This window comes from Vicia villosa, unplaced genomic scaffold, assembly GCF_029867415.1.
Source record: "Vicia villosa cultivar HV-30 ecotype Madison, WI unplaced genomic scaffold, Vvil1.0 ctg.006877F_1_1, whole genome shotgun sequence".
NCBI classification, from domain to species: Eukaryota; Viridiplantae; Streptophyta; class Magnoliopsida; order Fabales; family Fabaceae; genus Vicia; species Vicia villosa.
In genome coordinates this window covers 27168-48502 of record NW_026706804.1, presented here as the reverse complement: position 1 = coordinate 48502, position 21335 = coordinate 27168, and the positions used below count along the sequence as shown (strand labels likewise).

Sequence of the window (21335 nt, the reverse complement as noted above, 5' to 3'; positions counted from 1 at the left end):
GTGTATCTTATTAATTAAATATGAAATTCAGATACATATATAATAATTAATTGAAAATCAAGATACTTATATCTTACATATATTAACAAAAAATTTAATTTTTAATAATGTATAATAATTGTAAAGAAACAAACATTGATAATGTATCATTTATTTCAATGTATCAAAGAAACTAAAATTTTAAAAATATAATCAAATATGTAAAAATGTTAATTAAAAAACATAATAATGCTCACATCATTACGTGTGAATATCGTGTTTGAATATACATGCATTCAAAAAGTTCCTACTATCCCATAATATTTTTAAAAAGACAATGAAGTAGTAACCTTTGAATATTTTAAAAGTAGATAATGAAGAAAATTAGTCAACCCTTCTAAAATGCCTATTCAAAAATATTATTGAAAACAAACGCAGCCACATTATCACTCATTCTCAACTCTTTCCCTTTGTCAAAACTCTTTGGTAGTTTTGTTTTATCCCAAAACCAACCAAAAAATGTCTTTTCCTTCTATGCCAGTTATCATCATCACTAGTCTTTTGTTTGTTCTATCTCATATTTCATTTGCAATAGATACTATCACCCAGTCAACTTCATTTCCTGATGGCAGCACTTTGGTTTCTAAAGATGGAAGCTTTGAATTGGGATTCTTTGGTAATTCCTCAAACCGTTATATAGGAATTTGGTATAAAAATATCCCGGTTCGAAGAGTTGTTTGGGTTGCAAATCGCGATAATCCAACCAAAGATAATTCGAGCAAGTTGATCATAAATCGAGATGGAAATATTTTGCTTCTCAACCACAATGAATCTCTTGTTTGGTCAATAAATGCAACAAAAAAGATTTCGAGTCCCGTTGTCCTTCAGCTGTTGGATAACGGGAATTTTGTTCTTAGGTATAAGAATTCAAATTCAAATTCAAATTCGGAGTCAAATTTGGGAGGAGAAGAAAATTTTTTGTGGCAGAGTTTTGATTATCCGTGTGATACAATATTATCAGAAATGAAATTTGGATGGAACAAAAAAACTGGATTTGAAAAGCGTCTTGCAGCTTGGAGAACCGCGGATGATCCATCTTCGGGTAATTTAACTATAACCATGATGCATACCAGCAATCCCGAAACTATAATTTGGAAAGGGTCAACAAAATATTATAGGTCGGGACCATGGAATGCTCAAACTAGTGGAGTTGTTGGATTAAAGACTAATCCACTTTATAATTTCGAGTTTATCAACAACGAGGATGAGGCGTATTATATGTACACACTAAAAAATAAAAGTGTGGTCTCAATAATGGTTATCAACCAAACCCTCTCGTCTCGTCAACGTCTCATTTGGGTTCCCGAGTCAAAAACATGGAGTATTTACCAATCATTGCCACTTGATGGTTGTGATGTATACAACATTTGTGGTCCAAACGGACATTGCATCATTGATGGGTCGCCAATGTGTCAATGTTTAGATGGATTTGAGCCAAAATCTTATCAACAATGGAATGCAATGGATTGGACCCAAGGATGTGTGCGGAGTGGAAATTGGAGTTGTGGAGTTAAAAATCAAGACGGGTTTCATAAATTTGTCGGGATGAAATTTCCGGATACTACAAATTCTTGGATCAATCTAAACATAACCCTTGATCATTGCAAAATGAAATGCTTGCAAAATTGTTCATGCACTGCCTATACATACTTGGATCCAACCGGAAAAGTTAGTGGTTGCTCTCTTTGGTTTAATGATCTTCTTGATTTGAGACTTTCACAAAGTAGTGGACAAGATTTATATGTTCGTACGGATGCTAGTTCAGATATTGGTAAGAGTGAAATTTTTTTATTTAATTTTTGTTGTAATAAATAGAGATTTTGAGTAGTGATTTATCTCATTGTGAACATGTAATGCAGATGCTAAACATGGGCAGAGGAAAAAAGTGATTTTGGCAGTTTCTATCATAATTTCCATTGCCCTTTTGATGCTATTGGCTCTCTCCTACATTTATATAACCAAAGTAAAACATAAAGGTAAGTTTCTTAAGAGTCTAAATTTAGTTTAATTATAGGCAAATTTATCTCTCATTTAAATATAATCTAAATTTAAAAAAAAACTATCTATTCAATTCTTTGGCAATCCGACTGTGAAGAAGAATATGGGTTGATAAACTAAAATGATTAACTTATTATTAAAATAACTTGAAGTACTCACTGATTACAATCATCTAACATAAAGACAAATAACAGAATATTATTTATTTAAATGTTCTTTTTTTATTTATTAAATCTAATGTATACAAAAATTTGCTTATAGATAGTTTTTCTAATCAATTTATAAAACAAAAAAAATTGTTGTTTTATATGATAAATTTTACTATAAGTTTCAATTTTAAATGTCATTGACCCCAAGTCTTGTGACAAAAGGGGAAAATCTCAAAAAGGGCCACGAAGATTTTGAGCTTCCTCTATTTGATGTATCCTCAATGCTCAAGGCTACAAATAACTTCTCCTTCAATAATAAACTCGGCGAGGGTGGTTTCGGACCCGTATATAAGGTAAATTTTCAACGTGTGTGATTTTAAATTAAAAAGAGAATTTATCTGTAGCATAAATCATTGTTTTTAATTATAAAATCCAGGGTACATTGATAGATGGACAAATAGTTGCAGTCAAAAGGCTATCAGGAAATTCTGAACAAGGACTGATAGAATTTAAAAACGAAGTCATATTGTGTGCTAAATTGCAACATCGAAATCTTGTGAAGGTTCTTGGTTGTTGCATTGAAGGAGAGGAAAAAATATTACTATATGAATACATGCCTAAAAGAAGTCTTGATTTATTTATTTTTGGTTAGTAATTTTCTTTTTAAAAATTTGTTTTATTTTTTTATACTAATTTTGAAAAAATAATAATTGTCTTATCAATTCATTGGATAATCTTAGCAGATCCGATTCAAAGCAAATTATTAGATTGGTCTATGCGTTTTAATATCTTGAATGGAATTGCTCGAGGACTTCAATATCTTCATCAAGATTCTAGGTTAAGGATCATACACAGAGATTTGAAAGCGAGTAACATTTTATTAGATAATGAAATGAACCCAAAAATTTCAGATTTTGGCCTTGCTAAAATGTTCGGAGGTGATCAAATCGAAGGAAAGACAAGAAGAATAATTGGAACATAGTAAGTATCTTTTATGATAATAACAATTTGCTATGATTAATTTATCATAAATTAATTTCTAAATGGTTTCTTTCAGTGGTTACATGGCGCCAGAGTATGTCATTCATGGATTATTCTCCATAAAATCCGATGTGTTTAGCTTTGGCGTGTTATTGCTAGAAATAATAAGTGGGAAGAAAAATAGATCACTTACCTATCATGAACACGATCACAATCTTCTTTGGCATGTAAGTATAACACTAAACAATTCTTTTGCTTTTATTAACAAACTAAATAACAACTATGTTAAATTTTTGAAGGCATGGAGATTATGGAGAGAGGGAATCCCACATGAATTGATTGATAATTGTTTAAAAGACACATGTGTTCAACATGAAGCTTTACGATGCATTCAAATAGGTCTTCTATGTGTGCAACATGTTCCTGATTATAGGCCAAACATGCCACATGTGATTATGATGTTAGGTAGTGAAAGTACTTTACCTCAACCAAAGGAACCGGGTTTCTTGATGGAAATGATCTCAATTGAAGAACAATCTTTTTCTGAAAGACGAGCATCTTCCGTGAATGAAGTAACTCTCTCAATATTACGTTCAAGATAGAGAAATTAATACATTTTACATTGTATAATGATTGTGCGACTTGTATTTTGGAATTGAAGTATTATTTGGTAGATAATTAAAATAATACACTACAAGGTTATATATTACGTGTCTTTTTTGTTTGATGTGAGATTATGTAAGAGGCTGAAGAACTTACTACCAACATAAAAACTATCTAATTTTCACAACCATTGTTCACATAAATCACATGTTGGGATTTCACATAATTCACACAAAATGATTTTACATAATTCACATATACGAACTTCACATAAGGCATATATAGGGAAATCACATAATTTATTTTAACAACATAGACACAATGCATCAATAACAATTGCACTATTAGAGGATTCAACATCATTTGTATAAACCTTTGGCTGTATGAGAACGATCCTTTGGGATTTGAGAAAGACCCGGTAATATTGACCTAAAGGATGCAAGTGCAAGATCCTTTGGAAGAAGTGGATTTAGTGTTGAACTTTAGACTTCACACACGAGAGGGGGTGAATTGTGTGGTTTGGAAAAAACTTGGTTTTGAAAAATTTTAGAAAGCCAAATCAGAGTTTAAAAACATTTTCAACAACTAAGCAACATAAAGTAAATTGCAGAAATAAAATAGTTAAGGGAACAAGAAGAACTCCAAGAATTATACAGGTTCAATAAAAAATGACTTAGTCATGTCCCCAAGAATTGATCTTGAGAGTTCCCAATAATAGTTTAGAGCTTTTAGTACGAAAGGCTCACGAACTCCCTTATACAAGGAAATGATGATTGATATTCAACCAAATATTACAAGAGCATAGATATGGGTGTTTGCATCTTTTCTTCAATATATTGTTGAGAGTGAAATGACCAATCTTCCTTCCCAATGGTGGATTAAAGCAATGAGTCTCCTTTCTACGAACAAGGACCTTGGAGCAGTTAGTCTTCATGTTCAAAAATATCTTAGCGGAATACCTTTGGTTTTACTAGGACAAACCAAACAACCTACGAGATTTTGACAGGGCTAATCTTTAACCTATGAATATTTTAATGGTAGGCTAATATTTAATTTATATTTGTTTTGACTATGCTAACCAAGAACCAATGAAGATTTTAATGATGTCTAATATCAACCAAAACCTAGGACTGATCACACAATCCCCAAACCCAAGATTTTATCGGGTTTAATTTTGAAACATAAATAATCCCTAATTAAACAATATTCAACCAAGGTGTATACAAAAGATTCCCTTGGTGAATTTTACAATTCTACCATTTCTAGAATTACAAAAGTATCCTCACTCACATAGGAAATTTTCGCACAAAAGCATTTGATTGTGACATCATCTCCCATACCATATTCTTTCATGGAAGTTTCATGTTCATCTATTGTAATAAACCTACATTGAGATCAATTAGACTCTTCACCAATATGAGTGACTCTTTGATACGAAGCACGAACACAAACAAGGACACTGGACCAACACTGGCATGTGAACATCATAAGTTGAACTTAATCACTATTAATGAAGGACTTACCCATTTTTGTCTTTATCAAACTCAGTTTTTCTTCTTGACAAGAAACCAAACAATAGAAGCTCAGCTTTCCTTAAACTTTCTATACACTCTACTATCTTTCTACTCATTTTGAATTGAAACCAACAATGTATTTAATCACTAATCAATCTCCCACCCAAGTTTGGAAGTGAATCTAAACTGCGTTATTAAAAACATGCTAAAACAATAAAAATATTTATTTTTAAATAACACTTACACAAAGCAAAGACTAACCTTAACAAAATGTTATCCATCAGTGTACTCCCAATCAACCATTTCCAGATTTGCAATCTTTGAGAGTTAAAAAAAGAAGATTATGATTCAGATTTTATAATATAGGGTTTACGGCATTTTGCTTTTGTTTCCATAAGCCCTAATCGCTATTCACTTCCTTCACCAAACTCGAACTCGTTTTCTTTCAAAACTATGAATGAGAGAGTGAAAGAAGAAAGGGGATAGACGAGATAGGTGAGAAAGAACCGATAGAGAAAAGGGAAGACCAGAATGAGGGGGAAAGAGGAAAGAGTGTGTGTGTGTGTGTGTGTGAGAGAGAGAGAGAGAGAGAGAGAGAGAGAGAGAGAGAGAGAGAGAGAGAGAGAGAGAGAGAGAGAGAGAGAAAATGAGGTATACGAGAAAGAGAGAGAAGTGAGAATGAATTAGAATTTTTTTTAAACTGAAAGAGAGAGGGAAACCATTGCAAGTGGAGTATAGTTGTCACTTGGCAAAAACTTTGATTTTCATTGGATAATGAAAGATGTATTTAGTCAATTATATAAAAGAGCACCCATTAGTGTAAATCAAATTTGAGTTAAAAAATATTTTTGGATGTTTAGTGGTATGTTGTAAGCTTAGATAGATAGTTGATGTTACCATTTTTAATGTCGAAGCCATCTTTGTGGTAATTCACATCCTTTGAATAAAAGATTAAACATTATAACAAAATGAATATTTATCAAAGAATGTCTATATATCTAATTTTATAGTCAATTACTTAGCTACATTCGATAAGTTTATGCATCAAATTCATTTATTTTTTCACGGGAAAAGACTTAAATTATATTATGAATAATAATATTCTGGATACATATTAGAACATCAATAAAATTATGAAAATTAGTCAGAGATGGAGTCGCCCTTATCAAAATATGAACAATCTCAAGATTGTCATAGAAGACATGCAGATTTCGAAAAACAACAATTAAGAGCGAATGAAATCAAAAAGTTTTTTAAGAAAGATGTTAGAAATTTATGGAAAATCTATCAAATAAATAAGCTTTGTCAATTGAAGGCTGCATTCAGAAAATTGTGTTTGAAGTTACAGGTGAAAACGATTTATGCGGAAATGGAATACGTGAAATATAATATTTATAGGATATAACAATAGATTTATTAAAAAATTATATGGACTAAAAAGTTATAAAAATAAATATAGAAAAAACATGTTAGAATATAATTAGGGGTGCTCATGAACTGATAATTAATCTAACCAATTCATATTCAATTAATAACCATTTACTATAATCGGATATAAAACCAATTTATATAAATGGTTATATTTTTACATAACCGGTTTATCAATAACCACATTTTATAACTGGTTTTAAAGTTATAATCAAATTTTAATTTAAAATCGGTTTCAAAAATTTGTATTTTTTCGAGAAAAAACAATTTTTCATATTTTTGAAAAATCTTTTATTCGTATTTTCGAAGAAATTTTTTTTTATTTATTCAAAAACATTCAATTTTTGAAAAAAAAAAGTGATTTTGTTTTATTCCGATAAAATACGATTTTCGTATTTATTTGAAAAGCTCAAATTTTTTCGTATTCCCTTTCGTATTTTAAAAAAAATCGATTAAAACCGATTTTTACTATTTTCGAAAAAAAAATCGATTTTTTCGTATTTTTAGAATAAAAACTCGACTTTTAATTTTTTCAGGAAAAAAAAACTCAATTTTCTGTATTGTTGAAAAAAACTCTTTTTTTTTTTGTATTTCCTAAAAAAAAATCAATTTTTTGTATTTTAAAAAAAGTTTATTTTTCATATTTTCGAAAAAAAAACTCGATTTTTTTCGTATTTTTCAAAAAAACTCGTTTATGTTTTTAGAAATAAAATCAATTTTTTGTATTTTCAAAAAACAAAAACAACTTTGTCGTTTTTTTAAAAAAAAATTCAGAAAAATTAGATATTCAGAAAATATGTTTATTTAATTTTTATTTTGGATATGGATTTGGTTAAAACCATATTTATAAAATGTTTAAAATGTGGATTTGGTTAAAAACTATATTAAAATTAATCGATTTTATATAACCAAATTTAAATATGGATATAGATAATTTATATAACCGGTTAATTTGAACACCTAGGTGAAATGTAATATTTTTAAGCTATAACTTCAAATTTATGAAACAATTTGTTTGCTAAAAAAATCATGAGAACATATAGAGTATACGAAATAGAGAGTGATCGTATTATAATATCTTAATTGTATCCAACAATTAAAAAAATTTCAAAAAGTGTTATTATTGTATTTATTTTATTGCATTTTCAACAATTTTAATTGTATTCCAACAATTTTAAAAAAACCAAAAAAAATAATAAGTAATATTTAAGTTATCATATTTATCTAACAAAAAATATAAAAAAGAACAAAGCAATAATTATATTTTTTTGTCTAGCCCATTTAGGTTGAGCCCACTTTAACACATAAGAGTCCATTTTACATTAAAAAAAAATCAACAAATAAATAAATAAGAAATTATATGGTACTGGACAGGACAACATTTTTTGTACTTTGTTTGATGCAAAAATTAATCATGGTACTGGACAAAAAATATGGTAAGGTATTGGACAAAACTATAATTTCTTGTCCCCCACTAAACCATGGGACAACTTTTTGTCCCAAGTACTAATTATCAAAAAAATATCAAAACATTATTTTTTACTCTCTTTCTTATTATTTAATATTTTAATTCATAAATATAATATTAATATTATATATATCAAAAAAAAATGTTATAATAAAAATTATACTATTTTTATTCGGTTCATTGACATATCAAATAAAGTAGAGAAAAAAATCTCAATTTATTTTTTTTCTCTTCTCATTATTTATATTTTGATTCAAAAATATTAATAAAAAGTATTATATAAGAAATTATAATCTTTTGTCTGCAGCATGAACATATTAAACAATGTAGAATAAAAAAACTATTTCTTCATCTTTTTTCTTCCTTATTATTTAATATTTTGATTCATAAATATTATATTTTATATATCAATAAATAATATTATATTAGAAGTTATATTATATTGTCTGGTGCATAGACATATCAAGCAAAATCGAGAAAATAGTTGTCCAGTCCAGTAACCATCAAACACAGTACAATACAAAAATCTGTCTTGTACTGTTCTGTACTGTCTAGTACTGTTCTGTCCAGTACTTCATATTTTGCAAATCAAACGCACCCTAAAAAAAACCTCTCTTTCGCTCTATTATGCAGCGTTTTTCTCCCTTTTATTTTGTTCTTTCTTCCATTTTCAAAAATGGTCGAAGTTTTTTCCTAAATCACACTTCAATCAAAAGTGAAGCTGCTCATTTCTTCGGTTATTCCTGTAAAATTAATCTAGTATTTATCTATAGCAATTTAATTGCATGAACACAATAAATTATTTTCACTAAGAGAAAAATATTTAAGTAATTAAGTACTTTTTCGTCCCTTTTTAAGTGTCGTTTTAGAAGAATTTTTTGTTCCTATTTAAATGTCGTTTTATTATTTAATGTTATAATTTGTCAATTATACCCTTATTTTTTTCAATAACTCTACCTCACATTTTTCAATTAGTTATTGGAAAAAGAGAATGTATGAATGAATTTATTTGGAAAGAGAAAAATAAATAAGGGTATGATAGGAAAAGTAACTCTAATAATCCACTATCTTGGTTGAAGAGTTTTTTTTGCTAAAATGACACTTAAAAAGGAACGGAGGGAGTAATGTTTACTTTTTTTCGTTCTCATCTCTTATTAAAACGTGACATGCGGCATTTATTTTTCAAACTTCACTAATTAAATCACAATTAAATACTACATACACTCATTCTTTTTCTTCATTAAAATTACAAATCTCTCACACATTTCTTTTTCCCACACTTTCTCATTTTCATTTTCATTTTTTTTCTATTTATTTATTATCACTAAAAATATTAATAATATATTTTTAGCTAAATAACTTTTTGGTCCCTTAAATATATATCGGGGTCCTTTTTTTTTGTGTAAGCAAGATATTATATAATAGAGAACTAAGGGTTCTCAAAACCTGTTTACACAATGAACGGAGTAAATCCGCCAATAAAAACGGAAATTACACACCAATTAGCATTACGATATATATAACAAAGGAGTTTTGTTAAATTCGTAAAAGTTACAAATAGGATGCGTAATTTCGCCGATAAAAGACCATTTCCACACTAACGCTTTAATACCCCACACCGCATTATTCACATTCCAAACCTCATTGTAAAAGCAAATCTCATTTCTATATATCCCAAGTGTCCATAAAATAGCTAACCACACTAAACCTACTTTTTTTCTTTCACCTTTTTCTTTTTACAAAAAGAAAACCAATCCATGAAACACGCTGTTAGCTGGAGATTTCGAATGACATGTATATTCTTCGAAGACTTGAAGTTTCGGAGAAAGAATGGCTTTGGATGGTTGTTTTTGAGAATGTTATATATGTTGGAGATTCCTAGAATCGAAGCTGAATCGAGATAGGTAGTCTTCAAAGCTTTGAATGACCTTCGAAATACAAAGTTGTTGAAACTTAAAGTATTTTGACACATTCTCACGAAGGACACGTTGTCACGAATCGAATAGGGTTCGAGCGGGAAAGTTTGAATTTTGAAAAGATCTGTTTGAATCAACGAAGACAGGTGGAGCCCCAGGGATTCGAAGCACATGCATTCGAGCAACGTGACATTTCGTTAGGGTAGGACCATTAGGGTCGAACTAGTATAAATAAGGGTCTTAATAGTAGGATCGAGGGTGTTCATTTTGTACAAATTACTCACAAATTACTCAAGTATCGAGCGTTAAGAGAAAGAGTTTTCGCTGAGAAATGTACGTGTAACACCAACACCTTACATATGTTTGTATTTCTATTATAAAATCGAAGCATCTTTTAATTTACTTTACTTTTTCGCCAAGTCTTTTCATATTTGCAATTCACATTTCCTTTACATTCTCGTCGAAGTTTACTTATGTTTATCATCTAACCAATTTATGTTTCGCTGTATTTGTGCTTAGTTATATTTCGCAAGTTATTTATCAATTTATACCATCACGTTATAAAAAGAATAAAAAACCAAGAGAATATGAACCAAACTATCATAAAAGACGACTTTTCGACACATGTCCTAGGATCAATCTAGTCGATCCTGCGTGTAACCGAAGTATATTCATAATTTGGAAGACTAGCGGTTGTTTATCGGAAATCACCGTAAACACACGCCAAACATTCTTCTTCCGAATTTCCAATCGGCTTTCCAATCCAAATGGCAATATCTCTCCAAACCCCCTCCACCATTTTACATTTGAAGAAAGAATGGTCCATACTTTCCGGATCGATACCGCAAAAAACGCACTTAGAATTTTCCATAGACAAGGCAACCCGCCTATATACAAGTAAATCCTTAGTCGGGAGTCTATCAACAAAAAACCTCCACCCAAAAGCTTTAATTTTACAAGGAACTTCCACATCGAGACAATCGGGGTCCATTCTGATCCTTTATCCTAAAAAAGTTTCAAAGTGGTCCTTTAATTGTTCAAAAAAATCCATGTTAGTCTTTTCCGTCCATTTTTTTGCTAAAGACGTCAACTTTTGCTTGGGTGGCATCTGATGTGGCGCTGATTGGCTTGGGTGGCATGTGACATGCTTGGGTGGCATTTGACGTGGCGCTGATGTCGTACCCTTTTTTATGACCTTTAATGATGAAGACACGTCACGCGTACGACATTAGCGCTCCGAGGTATACTTAAGGGACCAAAAGGGGTATTTAGCCTATAATTTTTATTTTAATAAAGTTAAAAATTTATTTATTTCACGGCTCACTATCAACACAATATCTTTTTTATTTTAATCAACCATTGTCTTAGTTTGAGAGACAAAATCCTTATGTCAATCTATTTTTTTATCTCCCAATTTTTTTTAATAATCATTTAATACAAGTAAATTTATATGATTATTGTTCCTTTTACAAATAAGTAAATCATTTCAAATTTTTCATTTGTTATAAATACATTTTATATAGCATCGAATAATTTTTTTATCCCGCAAATCATTATTCTTATTTTATTTTAATTAATAATTTGTCCTGATTTGAAAGATAAAATTCTTATTTCAAAATTTCCGTTTTTGTATTTCTTCATCTCACGAGTCATTTTTTGCATGATTATTTTTTTTATAAGAGGGAGGGTGCTAGGCCCTTTTTGAATGATAATTATTTTTCATTTTATAATTAATAACTCATTTCAAATTTACATCTGTGTATAAATAAATTTTATATTGTATCAAATAAATTTTTTATTTTACAGGTCATTATCAGCATAATATATATTATTTTAAACAATAATTACTTTGATTATTTAATACAATTGAGTTTATATAATTATTGTTCATTTGTTATGATTCCCGTAGCAACAAAAATGGAAGAAAAGTTTACAACAAAATAGTAAAAATGTAATAACTTTCTCAATTTTATATGTAATTAAGCAAATGAATAATGAAAATTCATCTACTCGATCTCTCACGAACAAGAATATATGCTCAAAATTAGAAAATAAAAAACAAATATTTACAAAAAATGCATCAACCGTCTTTTGACTATAACTTGGTCAATTTTTCATGGAATTAAACAAATGAATAATGAAAATTCATCTACCCGATCTCACAACAAGGATCTATGCTCAAAATAAGAAAATAAACAACTAAAATTTATAGAAAAAATCAAAAATTAATTCAGATTTAACCACTTTTGCTCATGGAGGTTCAAAAACACTTTAAACTCTTGATTTTGAATCAATGGAGTTTTCATGCAAAATGGTGATGATTAAGACACTAAATAAATGAAGCAAGAATAAAATGCAATAGAATTAAATAAATAACAAGCATTAGAGCATACCTAAAATAAATTTTAATAAAGAGAAGAAAGAAATGACACAGAAAAAATGAAGAGAAAAAAATAGTGTTTTGGCTTAGTTTTGTAAGAGATTGGTGGTGAGATTTGTGAATGAGAATGACTTTATTTATAGACTCTAAAAAATGTAGTTTAGAAATTATGAAAAAGAGATGAGAATGGTGTGAGTGCATTCATGAAGCTTATTTAATTAAATAATGAATAATGATTCAATAAATCCATAAAATAATGATGTAATAAATTAAAGATATTTTGGGCCTTCTAAAAATAGTTTTTGTTTTATGATTAATAAAATTCAAATGGATATTATGAATTTATGATGATAATTCAAATGATCATTAATTTATTTTCCAAAAATGCATAATGAAAAAAATGCAATTTTAGTCAATTTCTTCTGCATGTGAAATATTTACTTTTCTTTGACTTTTTATTACGATGCATGATAATGATTGATGTATATTCCAAATTCAATTATATGATAATTTAAATTATTTTTTAACATTGATCAACGATGCATGAATTTATACTCAAATTTCACAACACATGAAATGTTGACTTTTTGGTTGACTTTTCTAAAATGAAAATGTGCATCAGATGAAAAAATATAAGGGGCAAAAAATGAGGTATGACACTTTCCTAGATCATGGAATAGAAAGCCCTGATCTTCCTCCCCTAATAGGAGGGGTGATTTTTTTCCTTGGATTAGCAATAACGGCCCTTTCAAGTACACTTGGTCTTACACATATTAGTACCACTATAACTCGAGAACATTGATTTGGCCTAGACGCCCATGTCATAAGTGAAATGGTTTGGGCCTGGTGGTCTCATTATCCGCTATGTCGTATTCGTCTTATTCTTCCTATGACCTTTTATGACGTTATTGAAGAGATTGAATTGTGGGACGATCTCTTCCGGAATTCAATCAAAATTATCCCTGCCCAAATTTCTATAATAAATACTGCCTCTGTTTTTTATTATAAGTAGTTTTGGATTTTTCACACGTATTAAGAAAAATAATGATTATTGTATGAAAATGAGAAATTGTGAATGTTTTTACAAAATTGTCATTCATTAATGACATGAGCAATATAAATTTACATAATTGAAAGAACAGATAATAATACATTTTAAGGGTATAAAAACAAAAATAACATTAATTATTCATTGTAACGTAAAGTGACTTACATTGTGGTACAAATATTTTTTTCAAAACGACTTATAATAAAAAACGGAGGGAGTAACTATCACAAAAACTACATAGCGGAAAATCACCTTTTTTTGTGTAAGCAAGATTTATAGATAAGATGGAACTAAGGGTTCTCCAACCTTTTTACACAGAAAGTGGGAACAAAGTCTAACAAAAAAATAAGAAATTACAAACCAATTTCGATTACGATAAGTATAACAAAAGGGCTTTGCTAAACTCGTAATAGCTACAATTGGAGTAAGTAATATCTCCTATAAAAGACCACTTCCAAACCAAAATTTTGATACTCCACACCTTATTGTTAATATTCCAGATATTATTTCGGAAACAAATCTCATTCCTCAATAACCAAATCATCCAAGAAGTTGCAAGCCAAACAACTCCAAATTTTCCCACTTTGACCTTCTTTTATTACAAAATAAATATCAATCCATAAAATTAGCTAGACAATCTTCCTCCGTCCTTTCCGGCTTACCAATCCAACTAGCTATTTTCCTCCAAATAACCTTCACCATATTACACTTAAAAAAAGAATGATCCCTACTTTCATTTTGTATACCACATAAAGCACACTTCAAAGAATCTAAAGGAAAGACAATACCTCTATACATCAAAAGGTATTTTATTAGAAGTCTATCAACAACAAGTCTCCAACCAAACGCGTTTATCTTGAAAGGAACTTCCATTTTCCACACCAAACTCAAAAATTCGTCGTTCCAATTTTACGGTCCAAGAGGGTACCGAAAACTAGCATAATGATTATAACAAGAAGACACCGTAAAGGAACCCTCCGGAACAATAGTCCACTCCACCCTATCCTCTCCGGACATACCTAAGCCATGACCATTCAACTCTCTTTCGAAGCTAGATTGAAGAAGCCACACACTTGGATGCAACGCCACCCAATCAATACCACAATCACTTCAACACCACTCTCCATTACTCCACCCCCCATACCGCCCACAGAAATCTTTTTCAAACAAGAAGCCAAATATAAATCCGGAAATAATCCTTCAAAATATAATCCTCCAACCATCTAGATTCCCCAAAAGGAGTAGTATAACCTCTACCAATCCCAAACTTACAATAATCCACAATCGGTCGCTTTTAGAATAGTTTGTAATAGTAATAATGTCCTTCCACCAAGATGATTGTGAAACGGAAGCAATTTTACTATTACCATCACAAAACACTTTCATAGCAATATCGCCATATCAAGCTTTCAATAAATAGAACCAAAGCGTATCATGTCCTTGAAGAATTCTCCATCTCCAATTATTAAGAAGGGCGATATTAAAATCCACTATATTTTTGACACCTAGCCCCCCTCCCCATTTCGAAAGGAAGGCACACTTTATTCCAACTTACCCCATGAATCTTTCTCTTTTCCTCCACCCCTCCTCAAAAGAAACTACCTTGCATGCTCGTAAATTCTTTGGCAACCTTCCTTGGCATCTTATAAAAAGACATAGTGAAATTGGTTAGAGAACAAAGAATTGATTTCCATAAAGTAATTCTACCTCCAAGATTAAGAAATCGATTCTTCCAACTCGCTAATCGCTTCTTCATCTTATTTAAAAGAGAAAACCACGTCAAATACTTCTTTAGATTAAAGCCAATCGGTATTCCGAGAAAAGAGAAAATACTATCTTCCACTTACAAGCAGGAACATAGGAAACGGCTTCCAAAAAATTCTTACTCGCAATAATACCAATCAATTTGATTTTGTGATAATTAATGCCTAGCCCCAAAACAAGTTCAAAAGCCCTCAATACCGACTTTATAGCCCACGCATGCTTCCAAGACCCTTACCTAATTAGCAATGTATCGTCCGCAAATTGAAGAATAACAACAAGACATTTCCCATTAATCACAAAACCACCATACTCGCCAATTTCTAGAGATTTCCTTACCAACCCTGCTAAACCTTCCGCCACCAACACAAAAAGAAAAGGCGACAGAGGATATCCTTGCCTTAATCTTATCTCCACCAAAAACTCCTTCGTCGGGCTACCATTAACTAACACCGACATCTTACTTTGGAACACCAATAACTCCATCCATCTTCTCCAACCCGTCCCAAACCCCATCTTATCCATCATGAATCTAAGAAAGTTCCAATTCACTTTATCATACGTCTTTTCGAAATCCACTTTAAAAAGAAGATAATTTCTACCCTCCTTCCTTGCATAATCCACCACCTCATTTTCCACTAAGACTTCATCAAGCAATTGTCTCCCCGAAATAAAAGCACTTTGACACGGGGAAATAATGGATTTCACCAATTTTTTTCAATATTCCCGTTAATAATTTAGCGATCACCTTATACATACATCCGACTAAACTTATCAGTCTATAATCATCTAAAGACACCAGGTTCAAAGATTTAGGGACCAAAGTCAAGAAAGAGGAAGTTTTCGCTTTAGATAAATCACTCCCAGAATGAAAACTGTTAATAAAACGAATGAAATCCCCTTTAAGAATATTCCAATACATTTTTATGAATATAAAAGTATAATTGTCATGACCCGGACTTTTATTACTCCCACAACCCCACACTGCATCTTTAATCACTTCCTCTTGAAAAGGACTATTAAGATATATTCTATCCTCCAAGCACATACTTTTGAAAGGGATCCCTTATAACATCAAATCTATCCCTTTCTGTGCCAATAAATTTATTTGAAAAATGACTCTGAACCCCCTCCTTAACATCTAACACCGACTCCAAAAGACCACTTATAGAATGAATGGGGCCGATATAACAATGTCCTCTTCTTTCTTTCATCGCTCTATGAAGAAACTACTATTTGAATCTCCTTCTTTAAGCCATTTAACTCTAGATTTTTGAACTAGCCTGTTTTCTTTATTCCTCAAATTCAACCAAAATCTACCCGTTGCCTCTTTCCTGTTAGATAAAGTTTCCGGATGCAAATCTTCCATCTCCACTTTTAACCTTTCATCACCATAGTTCATAACCTTTGCAGTCTCCTTCACATCAAATTATATCCTCCCAAACACAACCTTATTCCACCATTTGAGTCTCTCTTTAAGAAGACGTAATTTTTCTTTTAAAACATAGTCACCCCTTCCTTCCACCTTCATCTCATTCCACTCCTCCTCCATAAAAAGAATAAAAGTATTAAAAGAAAACAACTCATTATTGAATTTAAATGGTTTAGGGTACCAATTTGTATTGGCCACCACTAACTAAACGGGACAATGATCCAAAATATCTCTATCTTCAATTAGTTATCCAATCACCCCCATCTATTCACAATTGAATTTGACAATAAAATTCGGTCTATATTACTCATGGACTTTTCATCTCCACTATGCCAAGAGAATTTCTTTCCTTTGCAAGGTAAGTCCACCAATCCACTATTCTTTATGAAATCCGAAAAGTACTTAATCTCACTACTATTCTCGCTCACCATCCTCCCCTTTCTTTCTCTATGATTCTTGATAGAATTAAAATCTCCCCCAATAACCCACTCCCCATCAGTATTATCCTCCTTTAGCTCCAATAACTTTCCCCAAAACAATTTCTTTTTACTAAGCTCACATGATGAATAAACATTCACAACATAATATAAAAAGTCCTTCCATACAACTTTTATCCCCAAGAAACCCTCTCCTTTAAAACTATATAATACATCTACCATTCCTTCCTTTCATAATTTTATAATACCTTCTGATGCACCCCTTGAATTAGAATACGAGTAACCTATCTTCGAGTTGCTCCGCAAACTTTTAGCGCAAAATTCCTGCATACAAGCTAATTTTGTTTCTTGGATCATGAAAATATCTGCCCCACCCTTTTTAATCAACAAACTAATTCTTCTCCTTTTTAGAGTGTTGCCTCCCTCCCTTATATTCAAAGTTCCAATAATAATTTTGGCATAATTTTTCTTATCGTCCATGTCCACCACTCCCAACACCTCAATAGCTGACCATAATTTATTACCAACAATATTATCCAAGAACTCCCATTGCTTGCCATTGTTCCTACAAATGTTAGAATATTCTTTTAGATTCCCATATAAAACCGAACAGCTCCTACTCGTTTGACAAGCCGGAGCAGAAAAATAATGTGAATGAGATGAAGAACAAACGTTAATCCTCCCAACAATCAGGATTGTTATAGAAGATGCCACACCCTTCCTCTTTAAAGATTGAGAAGCCTTAACTTTACCCTTCCTTTTGATTTTCTTGAAAGACCTTAATGCACCCTTATTCAAAAAGCCTCCTAATTCCGACACCTTTTTGAATTTCACCTTCTTCGATCGATAATTCTTATTCAAGGCGAGAGAACACTTGACACCCAAAATCAATTTCCCGGAAGAAGAAGTGAAAAGTTATGTAGAATTCTTCTTAGAAGAAACCTTCTTACAATTTTTATGCATTGCCCTGTCAAAAATCCCATCTGAACCGGATAAAATAGGGAGTTTATGCGTACCAAAAGACAAAGAAACACTATCTCTATTATCATGACGAATTGTACTCCTCCTTTCAAAACCATCCAATCAGTTTTCGATCTCATATGTTTTCCTATTCCCGGAAAACTTTTCAATACTATCACAATAATCTTCCCACACACCATTTATGTTAACCCCCTTAAAATCATTATAACAAATTTCAATCGGATTCGAAGAAGAAGAGGAAGGATCTGAGTTAGTAATTTGATTATTTGGAAGACCTGAGTTAATATGCTGAGGCCCAGACAAATCTTCTCTGAGCAGCAACTTGAGTACATTCCCGTCAATTTCTACTTCTTGATATTCCAACAATTTGAATGATAAATCAATCCTAATCAACATTCTTGCAATATCAAGATTTCTATGTTTAGATGCATTTTCATCTAAGTATAAAAACGAACCGAAAGAATTCACCAATGAAACAAAAAATTAGTTGTTTCAGGCATGACACAGAACATCAAAATTTTTGATCCAAGTGACTCTACTGTTATCGATCTCTTTAGCCTTCCATCTCCTCACCTCCATAAAATATTTCTTCCACCACGATTCACCTTCCCCAATCAAATCTTCGATGAAGCCCTCTTCCGATTCCTCCAGCAAACATAAAAGCGGCCCCAACGGAGTAACCTTAACCGCATAATAACCTTCCATCTTAAAGCTTGTTTGTAAACTATAAGTGGATCCCAGAATGATAACTTAACCCACAAAATCTTTTACCAATCTCGATCTATCTTCCTCCAACGAAATAAATTTCAACAAAGACTTCTCATACTGAATTTCCTTCTACTGAACATTTAACATTGTTTCTCCGAAAGTCTTGCAACCCCTCAAAGAGTTATACCCAATCCTGTTAAAGTGTTCAGCAGCCTGACGAGGAACTTTAGCCCTCACCCCGCCGACCCTCCTCACCACTACCTTACTACCATTTCTTTCATATCTTGGAATATTAGCATGAATCTACTTACCTTCAATAAGAATGTTATCTAGTTTGGCGGCTAACATTCTCGCACCATCCACCTCAACAAATCTCGCGAACCCAAACCTCTTCCCGATATTATTCTTTCTCAGAGTAATAGCCACTTCCATTACCTCCCCAATGCACCTGAAAAGCTCGAAGAACTCCTTCACCTTGCTCTGATCTGAAAATTCATAAAAGTAAATGAAAATATCAATAATGTCCTCCAATCTCGTCCTTGCCGGAAATACGTCCCAGTGAGGAACCCAATTTCGGAAGACCCTCTGCTTCCTCTCCCTCCAAGGCTCTTCATGGTGTATAGGACCCCAGTCCATGGAAGATGGCCAGAACACTAATCCCCTTTCTAGAGAGAAGGCGAAGAAATTTTTTTCTCACTCTCTCTTAACTTTTGTTAATTATGGAAACTTACTTTTTTTTGTTTATCACCACCGGTTTAGTCTGGTACATGGGTCAGTTCTGACATCAAATGGTTCCAGTGCCCTCCCGATCGTAGTTGTAGAGGATCGAATGGAAAATCATATATTAACTTGGAAATCTTCTCCAAATATCTTTTATTTCATAACTTTAATTTAACGTTTTGAAAAACCATCTATTGACTTGGAAGTTTTCTCCAAATACGTTTTAGTTCATATCTTTAACTTATCATTTTGAATACGCATGATTTTCCACACTATCATCCCATTAAAAACGCTTGAACCTAATAAATGGAACATTTTCCACAAGTGATAGCGATGATTATAATCCTTCGTCCACATATAGATGCATGCATGACTCATTTTATTTGAATTTCTATTTCTAGGTTTATTTCTTGCTTTCTGGCAGTATCACAAATTTCGCAATCATTAACTAGTGTTCTAGCTTTGGTAATGTTTTATGTTCTTGGATTCATAGTATTCTAGCTTATGCTCATCTCTCTATTAATATCAATGGCTCGCAGCACGGTTTTTTCAACTGCGCTAGAGGAGTCCGTCAAGGTGATCCGCTCTCTCCCTTACTCTTCTACTTGGCTCAAGATGTTCTTAGTCGTGGAATCTCTAATCTTGTCAATCAAGGTTCTCTCTCTCTCTTATCAAGGCCTCTACTACTACTAGTATCCCTTTGCATATCATGTATGCCGACGACATCCTCCTTTATTGTAAAGGCAGTATTAGAAACATCAATCTGCTTAAGGAGGTTTTCCTTGCTTATTCTATGGCTTCCGGGCAGCTGGTTAATCCCAGTAAATCCTTTGTTTATGCGGGCGCTATTCCTTCGACGGTCTTTCAGAGAATTTTGGATTTGAATGGTTTCTCTCAAGGTTTTCTCCCTTTCACATATCTTGGAATTCCTCTTTTTAAAGGTAAAGTGAAGGCGGCTTTCTTACAACCCGTGGCGGATAAAATTGTGTCTAAGCTTGCTGCTTGGAAGGATCAGTGCTCTCTATGGCTGGTAGAACTACCTTGGTTAAATCGGTTGTTTACGGTATGCTTTCTCACACTATGTCCATATACTCCTGGCCTACTACACTTCTCAAATATCTGGAAAAATGTATTCGCAATTTTATCTGGACTGGCTCGGTCGATAAAAGAAAACTTGTTCAAGTGGCTTGGAAAAAGATCTGTAAAACTTATTCTGATGGTGGCTTAGGTCTCAGATCTTTAGTCAAGCTTAATGATGCTTGTAATCTTAAATTGGTTTGGGATATGATTTCCGGAAAGGAGCAATGGGCTTGTCTTTTAAAAAGTAGAGTTTTTAAGAATTATGGCTCGATTAAGTTGTTAGAACAAGATTTGTTCTGATCAATATTCTTAGTTTTGATGATAACAATGTATATGAATTTTGCTTGAGATAATGTGGTACTCTAATCCTATGCAATTTCCATTTCAGGAAATATATAAAGAGTATGCACAACTTCAGCGCAAGAAGCACTGACTCAGAAGGTTCAAGTATGCAACATCAGAACATGCTCTCGCAAGACATCAAAAGATGGTCAAGCAGAATCAGAACATGGTCTATTGAAGCATCAGAAGAACTTGATATCAGAAGCAGAAGCACTGAATTTCGTATGGTATCACGCTAGAAGCACTTCAAGGTCAGAAGACAAGAAGATGCTCTGCACCAAGTTTTTTGACTCTGATGATATTCAAACGTTGTTTACACAAACATCAGATCAGAAGCAAGTACAAGATGG

At 31.9% G+C, this 21335-nt stretch overlaps 2 protein-coding genes across 2 annotated transcripts; both read left to right on the top strand.

Annotated features, from left to right (window-relative positions):
• Positions 1 to 440: 440 nt before the first annotated feature.
• On the top strand, positions 441 to 3966 carry LOC131643059 (G-type lectin S-receptor-like serine/threonine-protein kinase At4g27290). The gene is made up of 7 exons (XM_058913207.1): positions 441 to 1810; positions 1899 to 2015; positions 2409 to 2539; positions 2623 to 2833; positions 2930 to 3167; positions 3244 to 3394; positions 3467 to 3966. Exons 1-7 carry the CDS (start codon positions 499 to 501, stop codon positions 3767 to 3769), a joined length of 2463 nt encoding a protein of 820 aa, XP_058769190.1. The 5' UTR covers positions 441 to 498; the 3' UTR covers positions 3770 to 3966.
• A 16306-nt stretch (positions 3967 to 20272) lies between these two features.
• LOC131643061 (uncharacterized) lies at positions 20273 to 20791 on the top strand. Its single transcript, XM_058913208.1, has one exon. The coding sequence runs from the start codon at positions 20273 to 20275 to the stop codon at positions 20789 to 20791; it is 519 nt and encodes a 172-aa protein (XP_058769191.1).
• Positions 20792 to 21335: the final 544 nt, after the last annotated feature.

Excerpts from the sequence above, each read along its gene's own strand:
- LOC131643059 (XM_058913207.1), top strand. The coding sequence starts at position 499 with ATGTCTTTTCCTTCTATGCCAGTTATCATCATCACTAGTCTTTTGTTT. Across the intron at positions 1,811-1,898 it reads GGATGCTAGTTCAGATATTG|ATGCTAAACATGGGCAGAGG; the intron begins GTAAGAGTGAAA and ends CATGTAATGCAG. Across the intron at positions 3,168-3,243 it reads AGAAGAATAATTGGAACATA|TGGTTACATGGCGCCAGAGT; the intron begins GTAAGTATCTTT and ends GGTTTCTTTCAG.
- LOC131643061 (XM_058913208.1), top strand. The coding sequence starts at position 20,273 with ATGTATGCCGACGACATCCTCCTTTATTGTAAAGGCAGTATTAGAAAC.